Genomic DNA, 10,047 nt, shown 5'->3' with positions numbered 1-10,047 from the left:
AGCTGATATCAAGCTATCTTGAGATCTAACAAGATTGCTAGCTAGATATCAAGATAGATAAGTACATTAGGCTCTGTGAGAAGTGGAAACAGAACACAAACAGTTTAACATGTTTGGCGTTGTTTATGTTTAAACCCTCACTTGTGTACACAAAAACCTTGAAGCGGTCCTCTTCACTGCCACGCTGGGACCCGTCTCCATATATGGCGGCCTGCAGCTTTGGAATGTGAGGATGTCACACATTTCTCACTAGGTCAGTCAAAACACGAAACTTCTTCGCATAGATGTGTTAATAATGAGTAATGATGATGGTTTAACAATGGTAATTTTTTTCTGGTGATATTTTAAAAACGTTTAGATTGCTGTCAGTTTTGAATTAAATGATTATCTGGTTATATGTGAGGGTAGAGTGAATGACAACCCTACGATTTTAACCACTTACCGCAAAACAGAACACAGCATGTTCACAGTAGCTCTCTGTTAACAAAACAAATATTAGTCATTTTATTTGGTTGATTTTTATTTATTTATTTTTTTCCTATTGTGAATCAGTGCTGGCTTCAAATATTTAAACATTCTGTGTCGCATTATGCTTCTTTTATTTATTTTCTGATTTGGGGGTAGCTAAAAAGACACGGAGGAAAGAAATCAAGAGGAACACACACATACATAGCAAATGGTCTGTGGCAGGAAGTTGACTGTCAAGGCCCTGGCCAGCCTTGGTTCAAACCAGGTTTTCCGTTCGCTAAACCTCTTGGCCCAGTTTCACCTCACTTTCTGTAACCCTCCCAAGAGCCATGATTCTGTTTGAGCTGACCTGAAGGCTTTTCTGCTGAATTTTACCTAGCAGTATGTAACCTACAACTCGTTAGATATTCTATAGACCAATTACTACTACAATTTAATTACTGGTGAACAATAACATGAGCTCGATGTTTTCCAATGACGTGTTGTAAAGTAAATGAGGTCACACACAGGTTTGCACGTGTCTGATAACGACAATCCCCGCCCATTTTGGAGGCGGCACTTTCGTCAAAGCTAATGCAGCTAGAGCTAGGGTACTTTGGGGCCAAAGCGACTGTAGTTTGGCGGTTTAGCGTTAATAACTATTTCATTTCTGTAAAAGACAAAAAGGAGAAAGAAAGCTAAACCAAAATTTATGACAAAGTAAAGGGGTGTAAAACATTGTTTGTATGAACTGCGACAAGCATTCTTGGACTTTAACGTGACAGAAATCCTCTTCACTCTCGGCCCAATTTGACAAGAAGTTGGTTCTAGCAGGTGAGATATTGTCTATTGCCTTAAAAAAAAAGCAGTTAAGACCAAAACAGTTTTACAATACACACAATATTTTTATTCAACACTTCTGTTTGCGCAAATTTAAAAGACTAATACCATTTAAGTTGAACCGAGACGATCTTTACTGAGTTAAATACTCTTAATTATGTAGTAGGAAGAATTATTTTCTAGGAAGGAAAGCTGAGTTAAACATATGCATTTGACTTTCAAAGTTTTTTTTTTATTTTTATTTTTTAAACCAACTGAGAAGTTTCTGGCAGAAAAGTAGATCATATGATGCAAACCATGACACAATTGATGCCGATGCTTATGAAACTGAATACATCCTGTCCATCTGCTTGACACAGATGTGGAAAGAAGAAAGTGCCGTAAAAGAAGAAAAAAAAGGTGTGTTGCAACAGCAAAAAAAAAAACAAAAAAAAACACAATGCTCCGTGATCCGAACTCGTGTACGAACAAGAGTCAGTCAGTTTACTGGAATATTCACCTCCCTCATTTATTTTCTTCCTCAAATGATGAAATCTCAAGCAGTTCATTCGCATTCTACCATAAACAAAGAACGCTAATGGTTTTTAGGCATGTTGAAGCATCCTTTTACTTTTATAGAATGAAATTATGGGGGAAGGTAGCTTCAACCAGACTGGAATTTATTTATTTATTTATTTTTTATTTATTATGATTGGACTTTTTGCCTCTTTGCGTCATACAGACACTGCTTCACAGAGACCTTCTTTCGCATGCCAACACTCTGGAGGAGGAGCAAGAACTACCTTGAAATCCAGTTAGGTTTTCTCTTGGCTTCCTGTGGTCAATGGGTTTCCCCTCACGTCACGTGACCAGCATTTCGCAATGGGCTTGGTTTGCTCATCACAGAAACGGCAGTCAGAGAGAGCAACAAAGTTCATACAAGTTGGAGAATAGAAGAAATACAGTGGAGTTATGGTGGCGAATTGAATTGAAGAGATCATTTTCAGGTGAGTTTCATACTATTGATACTTTGACCTTTTGATTGAAATTCAGACAATTATTTGGTTAATATTGCCTTGTTTCATCAATATGTATCTTCAGTCTTGAAGATTTGAGAAAGGGATTAAAAATGTTGGGCTGTACAAGTTTGCTATTGTTATTCATTCAACGTATAGAGTTTTTTAAATGAAAGCTTTACCATGTGTTATTTTATTTTATTTGTATTTAACTATTTGAACAACCTGTGATGTTTTGGTGGTGGGCTGGAATAATTCCATTGTTTCTTTTTTTATTTTTCTTAATTTCATTAATTTCAATGCCTTTAAAGCAAACTGATTGTACCTGAATAGATTAAAAAAGCGAATTGCTCCACCATTTCAACATTTACCGCACTACAAAACACAAACTCTTACCAAATAGTTTTAGTTTATTTTCTGGACCTTAAATAAGACAAAACTAACTTGCGAGTAATTTTTAAGCAAGACATAGGAGCTAAATATTGATAAAAAATGATCAATATGTTTGACTCCACTGGCAGATTATTTTCACTTTAAACAAAACACATTCCCCATATTATAAGTGAAATTATCTGCCAGTGGAAGTGGCTTGTTTTTCTACTCAATATTACATTATTCACCTTTTAATAAGCTCCTATTTCTTGCTAAAAAATTACTTGTAAGTTTTATTTCAAGATATTTGCACTAGAAACTAGACAAAAAAAAAAAGATTCTGTGTTTTTGCAGTGAGGATAAACAGCATACCATGTTTCCTCCCCTTCCTCCCTTTCTGACAGGTTTGGCAGTTTCATGCTAGCTGAAGCCAAATTCACATTCTTCAGATGAATTTTTCTTTGGGATCCAGTATGAACACCACTACCGCCGTCCCCATCTCGTCTCCTCCCAAAAACATCTCGGCTCAAATTGGCACCGCCATCCTGACCCTGGCTTTCCTGCTGGGTTTCCCTGGTAACATGTTCGTCGTTTGGTCCGTGCTCTGCCGGGTGAAAAAGCGCTCGGTGACGTGCTTGTTGGTGCTGAACCTGGCCTTGGCCGACGGCTTCGTGCTGCTCAGCGCCCCGCTGTTCATTCGGTTCCTGACGGCAGGACGGGGCTGGGAGTTTGGCTCGCCGGCGTGCAAGCTGGTGCATTACCTGTCGAGCGTGAACATGTACGTGTCCATCTACCTGATCAGTCTCATGAGCATGGACCGCTGGCTGGCCGTCACGAGGCCCTTCGTGTCTCAGAGGATGAGGACCAAGCGCTCCCTGCTGGTCCTCCTGTTTGGGGTCTGGGTGTTGGCTTTCCTCCTGTCACTGCCAATGCCGTTCTACCGCAGGTAAGACCAACACAGACAAAGGTTTCAGTACAATGAGGTATTTCTGATTGTGACACAATGGAAAAACCCTTGGAGACTAAACTACTCTAGGGTATCTGAAGCTATGGTCTCTAGGGTTTAATCTCTAAACTAGGCTCTAAAGACTAATCTAGGACAACTCTGGAGACTAAATTACCCTAGAGACTAAACCCTGTTTTAGAAACACAGTTTCTAAAACTCTGTTTTAGAAACTCTTTTGGAGTTGGGGTTTCCAAGGGTTGATAAAAACCAATGGTTGCATTTTGACAAAAAACAATCAAGTCCATTGATTTATTTTTTATCATGCATGGTTTCTTTGAAGGGATATAGGAAAGTTTCTTTAGAATTTCCTTAATATTTAGGCTTTTATTTCCTTTCATTGGGCAGGTTCATATACACCATCATATGTGAATTTTAATTAAGACAATCCAGTGTATACATGGAGCTTAATGGGACATAGTTCTTTGCTGTAACTCAATACAATTCACTAAGATTTGATGTACCATTAAAACTAAAATGATCACAGCCCTGGGAGATTTATGCTTAGTATTTTCAGTTTACTGTTTTCTTCTGACCAATGTTGATAATATTTTTGTAGAGACAAAGCCAGAATCGTGATGTCAATCTGAAGAAAATGTTGAGGGAGCTAAACGTTAGGATGATGTCAACCTTAAAGACTTGGAGTTTATCATCAAAGATTAATGGTCAAAATATAGTACGATAAATTTTATACAGATTGAATCAAAAAAAAATTACAACTTCAAATAACAGAAAAGGGAACAGTGACAATGACAATGGTATTCAAAACAGTAACTATTGATCTGACATGACTCAAAATTATGCAATATTCCAACCAAAACAAAACAAAAACTATTGCATAATTTGCCCTACATTTGTCTTTCAATCAATCCATCATCGGTCTTCTGTTGTAGAGTTAAGATCTGGTATGAATTAAATGTTTTCTATGAATGAAAACTATTTAGTTTCATACAGTTATTTTATGACTCAAACGAATCTGTAGATTTCATCGCACTTTCACAAGCTTGGATGAACTTCTCAATTAGTTATATTTTATTGGCTAAAATGTAACATTTTTAATTTTCTCAACAAGTTGCATCACTAATTACCTCTGAATACCTTTGTTCACTTTCATTTATGGAATAAGTCAAGAACTCTCCAAAAATGGTTTCCACAACCTGCTTATTTTTCTTAGTTTCTGTTGACTTAAGTGGAAAGTTCTTGCTCAACTTGAGGCAAGTTCCCACATCAGGAACTTTTGCCAGGATAAAAAGTTCCTGGTAATAGTAAAGTCATCCTCAATAAATTAGAACGTCGGTACCTCTTAAAAATAACTTTTTCAAGCAAGTAATGAACATAAGTCTCTAAGTCTACATTTCTGTATTACATTTGTTTTATTAGCCTGATGTATTGTAATGTTAGATGTTGTGTTTTCATTAGATGTAATCAGCAAATTATCACAATTAATACAACTTCAGTCTGAGTGCCTAATCTATATGTATTTCACTTAATGAATTGAATTACTGAAATAAATGAACTTTCAAACCATATTCTAGTTAATTGAATATGACTCTAGATTCCCAAAGTGTTTATATTTCGAGGCACGACTTTGCATAGAGTTTTGACTTTGGAAAAAAAAACAAACTGGAGTCTGCCCTTTGTGAAACAATCACCGATTATAGTTTTTATCAACAGTGGCACAAGAATATAATCAGCAACTGAATGTTGCATCCAGTGTTTAATTGTTGTTATACTTCATACATAGCCTATATATTCGGTATCCAGACTCTTCTTCTACACTCCTACTGTATTTCAATACCTCTAATGGAAAGCGGAGGATTACACGCAACACAACAAACAGAAAGAAATGGCAATCCTTTTATTTACTCAAGTAAATGTGTCTTGATTTTTTTCTAAAGTCTGGCTTTTTTGAAAAGTTTCTAAGGGTTTTTTCTGACGTTGGCTCAACTTGCTGAATTTACCCATTTTCATCTGTTGCTTGTTTTATTGCACGCAAACTGACAGTGACTTTAAAACTACCATTAATGGCTTTGCTTGATGGTGCATGGATGCATTTTGTTTTTGTTGTCTAATAATACTGAAAGTATTTAACAATTAATATTAAAGTATTAATTTCCACAAAGCCTGACTTTTATCATGTGGACAGTGAATTCATCTCTGCCTCATTCTCTCTTCTTGTGTCTTTCCTACAGTATTATAAAGTTACCTAAAAACAACATCACCATACCCATTTGCATGCCGTACCACTGGGGGAGCGTGGGCCACCCGGTCTTCCAGTACCTGTTTGAGACCATCATGGGCTGCTTGGTTCCCTTCTCACTCATCAGCACCTGCTACTCGTCCGTCATATGCAGACTGCAAAGCGCCAAGTTCCAGCGCAGAGGACAAGGCAGTCGTCTCATCCTGCTGATCATCGTCACCTTTGCCATTTTCTGGCTTCCCTATCACATCGTCAACATCACTGAGGTGATTCTGCTAATGCTATTATTAGTATTAGTATCTGAAAACTTTGTATAAGGTTTATTTCTGTTTAATTTTGGCTTTGAATGCTGTATACATCCAAAACAAAAGAAATTTGATGCTGCGTCATAGCCCTCTCGGACACATTGGAACTGACCTGTCTCTGAACCCCCCAGCCCTTTCCACCACTCCCCCCTCAGGTTGTCATCACAACGATGCTCCTCCATGCCATCCGTTGATGCCATTTACGACCGTTCTTAGGAGCGTTGCAGTTTGTGTGATTATAGCAGGTGTGCAGCTCCACCAGGTGTTTGCATATTCGCCTCCAGCAATTTGGGGCCGCTAGTCTGGAGGAGCTGGGTGGGGCATGATTAAGGGAGGGGTGGTCTGTGGGAGGAGAGCTCAACTGGGAAGTGAAACTCCTAGAGTCAAAGATAAGGTATTGACATTATAATGTAACATAAAGCTCAAAAAAGTTCCAACATGCTCCAGCTGGAACTGAACAGACTGTTAAGGGCCATTTGTTTTCACACACACCTTCCACACAACGGCGCAGACCATCCGGGGAACAGTCCTCCAGCTTCAGTGTACATCACGCCCTAGTCATCGGGGATTCCTCACCACAATACAGGATTTCCATCCTGTAGTTTTATTAACATAGTAGGAGTTTAGTGAAGAACTGTACAAATTTACGTAATTTCTCACCCTGTCAGATAAACGTTCCTCAGAGGTATTCATGTCTTTTGTGGATACAAAATCCGGAGAGTGGAAGAGGACTACGTTAAAGAGAAATATCAGCATTGCTGTCTGATCACATCATATAAAACAGGGCAACAAACTTCTGACCAATCACACAGCACTTGGCGCAGAGCTCTATTGAGTGGAGGATGGCTCTCATCAAACACAATGACGCAATTTCCGTCTTGTGTCTATGTCAATGACAGACGATTTCGGTACTTCGTTTTAAGTGTGTGGGAGCCTTAACTATGCTTGGAATTGTTATGTAGGTAATTTTCATTTCACTGACATCTGCTGATTGCCATTACAGAACCGTTAACTGGAATTCTTTATGAACGATTTCCTAAATATGCAAGAAACACTTTCCGAAGTACTGTAGCTGAGGATGAAGACCCAAACTTCTTCATAGAAACCCACTTTTAAAAAAATCCACATCCTCCTGTTGTCATGGATTATTTGAGAAATATCTCTCTTCTCACTTCCTCAGGTGGCTTGTTTACTGAAGAACTATAAGTCGGGGAAAGGCTGCAGTCCCGGCGCTCGGCCCACCGTCACAGCCTTCGCCTACTTCAGCAGCGCGGTGAACCCCATCCTCTACGTGTTTGCCGGGAGCTCCCACATCCGCCAGGCCGGGCTCAGCTTCATGGGCCGGCTCTTCGAGGCCACCAACTCGGAGAGCAGGACCACGTCCACCATCGCCCGCAGCGGCCGCAGCGGCTCTTCGCCGGACGAGAGCTCCGTCCTGTACACGCTGTCGACCAAAATCGGGAAGCCTTTCAAAGGAAAGGGCAAGGAGCGAAGCAGCAGCGTGGCGGGCAAGGAAGCTAACGAGCCAGAGCTCAAAACTCTCGCCACGGTTGAACAGATAGAGTAGCACTCGAGCCGTTTTATATGTACTGCAAAGAGGAAAGTAGCTTTAAAAGAGAAAAAAAAAAGGTAAGCCTTCTGTTTTTGAGTTTCATTGTTTGTCGTTAAAACTGGGAAATATTACTGTGCCTGAACCAGCGTAAGTTATAATCTATTTAAATCTTGTTATAAACATTAATGCTGTAGTGAAGTTTTTTATGCATTAGCAACAGGATTTCATGTGAAATAGATTTAATAGAGCAGTAGATTCAAACTTTGTATGTATATATTTTTATCAGAACTGTGTACATAAGACTGAATTTACTTTTATTATTTAAGAAGAAAAACAGTTTTGATATTAAACTATCATCCCAACACCTTATTGTATGTATTTATTATTGTAATTTGAACATCATAACTTTTCTGTTGTATATTCTTCCAATACTTGAGTTGATCTTGCATATTTTTTAAAGGGGAAAAAAAATGGAAAGCTACATGCTTTATTGATTTTAAATGCATTTAAATAGTAATAATACTAATAAATCTGTCAAGTTTTTTTTTTGGATGACTTTCTGGATTTTTTACATCTTACAATGTATTTACGTATCTATATTTGTAAGAGTCCGACTGATACACGATGTTCATACTGACGGATGTTCTGCAACACAAACAGAACATTGCACAAGAAACGTTTCGCCAATCATCCTTCCTGTAATCGTTTTGATGCATCGCTCTTCCCTCCGTTTCTCAACACAAGTGAAATGTTCTTTTTGCTTACACCTTGTGGTTAAACTCTGTTGAGGTTCAGAGCTGCTGTCAGACTGTGGTGGACTCGTTGATATAGATGTAAAACTGGAGCAACTTCACAGAAAACATGAGTCACATTCATGAAGCGGACTCAAAAACACGACTCATTTCAAGTGTTGATTAGGTGTTAAAGGTTAGAAATACATCTGACACACAAAAATGAAGAAAAAATGATTTATGGTATCATCTCATCAGTCATGCTTGTTGATGACAAAGAAAGTAGGAATATTTTTGCTTCCGGGGGTTACCAGTCCAGACGTGCACCTCATCAGCTGACGATTGGAAACCTTTCCAAAGAAACCTACATTCATGACTTATCAGCTTTTTTTATTAGAAGGCTGCCTTTAGTTTAATTTGTCAAAAAATATCTCTATTTTCAATTTATTTCTGATTGTGCTTTGAAGATTTTAAAATCATGTATTCTTTATCTGTTAGGATGTTAAGATCCCGAGTTGTTTTGATGTTTGTTTATTCTGTATTCCTTAGTTTCCTTTTTATTAGACAAATCTTTTTTCTGTTTTATTTTAGTCCAATTCTTCCTTAGTGATTAGTTTACTATGCTCATTTTTATGTTTAGCTATACTTTGTTTTTCTTCTTAGGTCTAGTTGTTCTTTAGTTTTAGATTGATTTCTTAGTCCCTTGAATCTGTCTCTCTCCCCTCAAACCTGCAACTCATTTCTAATCAGCCGTCTGTTCATTGTTCAGTTACTCATTCTCAGTTCCTCCTTGCTGGATCCTCCTGTCTAGTACTGTTATATCACATTAAACCTTGTCATCTACCTGCTGATTTCCTGTTTTGCTCCTGGATTCCTGTTTTTGTTCTGCTCTGGCTCCCTGTGCTCCCTCCAGGTTTTTTTAAATAGGTTTTTTTCATCATTTTTGATCATTAAACATTATTCGTCTTGAGGCTGCCTGCATTTTCTGCATTTTGATCCTCCATCACAACATATATCATGACAGAGTATTTTGTGTAGGCTCTGTTATATAGAATCCTAATAAAATACATTAAAGTTTGTCGTTTGCTGTTGGGCTCTGGTGACTCAGGTCTTAGGAGTTCATAGGAGTTCAACCGGTGGGCTGCAGGTCGGAACCTGCAGCCCACCGGTTGAACCGGTTGCCCACGAACAGTCGCCATGTCCTTGGGCGAGACACTTCAGCCATTTTTCTGATTGTATGGCAGCCTTGCTTCTGTTAAGTCTCCCTCAGGGCAGGTGTGGCTTCAGTTTCCCACCATCAGCAATGACTGCACTAAAGCGCTTGGGAGTCACCGTACAAGTAGACGCCATCTGCTATTTTTACCATCTGTGGTATTCGTACGGCAACACATCAAAAGGTTGTGCTGTGGTTGAAGAGATGCGAGCAGGAGATAATATGAAGCAGCTGTTAGCTACCTCTAATTCGAAAATAAACTAAATCCGCCAAAACCAGGGAGTGTGTAAAGAGCGCTAAGTGGGGACAGAGTTTTGAAAGGTTGTCATGGACACACTAGCTTGAAGAGTTAATGACCTGGCATGGTTTGATGGCATCATCTGGTTTTA

General features: G+C 38.7%; 1 protein-coding gene across 1 annotated transcript; it reads left to right on the top strand.

The window, feature by feature from the left end:
- Positions 1-1,037: 1,037 nt before the first annotated feature.
- ltb4r (leukotriene B4 receptor) lies at positions 1,038-8,257 on the top strand. Its single transcript, XM_015012779.2, has 4 exons — positions 1,038-2,273; positions 3,059-3,600; positions 5,850-6,123; positions 7,343-8,257. Exons 2-4 carry the CDS (start codon positions 3,104-3,106, stop codon positions 7,727-7,729), a joined length of 1,158 nt encoding a protein of 385 aa, XP_014868265.2. The 5' UTR covers positions 1,038-2,273; positions 3,059-3,103; the 3' UTR covers positions 7,730-8,257.
- The last annotated feature ends 1,790 nt before the right edge of the window (positions 8,258-10,047 follow it).

Source organism: Poecilia mexicana, unplaced genomic scaffold (genome assembly GCF_051168715.1).
Source record: "Poecilia mexicana isolate PSO_F unplaced genomic scaffold, ASM5116871v1 scaffold_18, whole genome shotgun sequence".
NCBI lineage: Eukaryota > Metazoa > Chordata > Actinopteri > Cyprinodontiformes > Poeciliidae > Poecilia > Poecilia mexicana.
The sequence above is the reverse complement of the archived record's forward strand: the minus strand, read 5'-3'. Positions and strand labels throughout refer to the sequence as shown.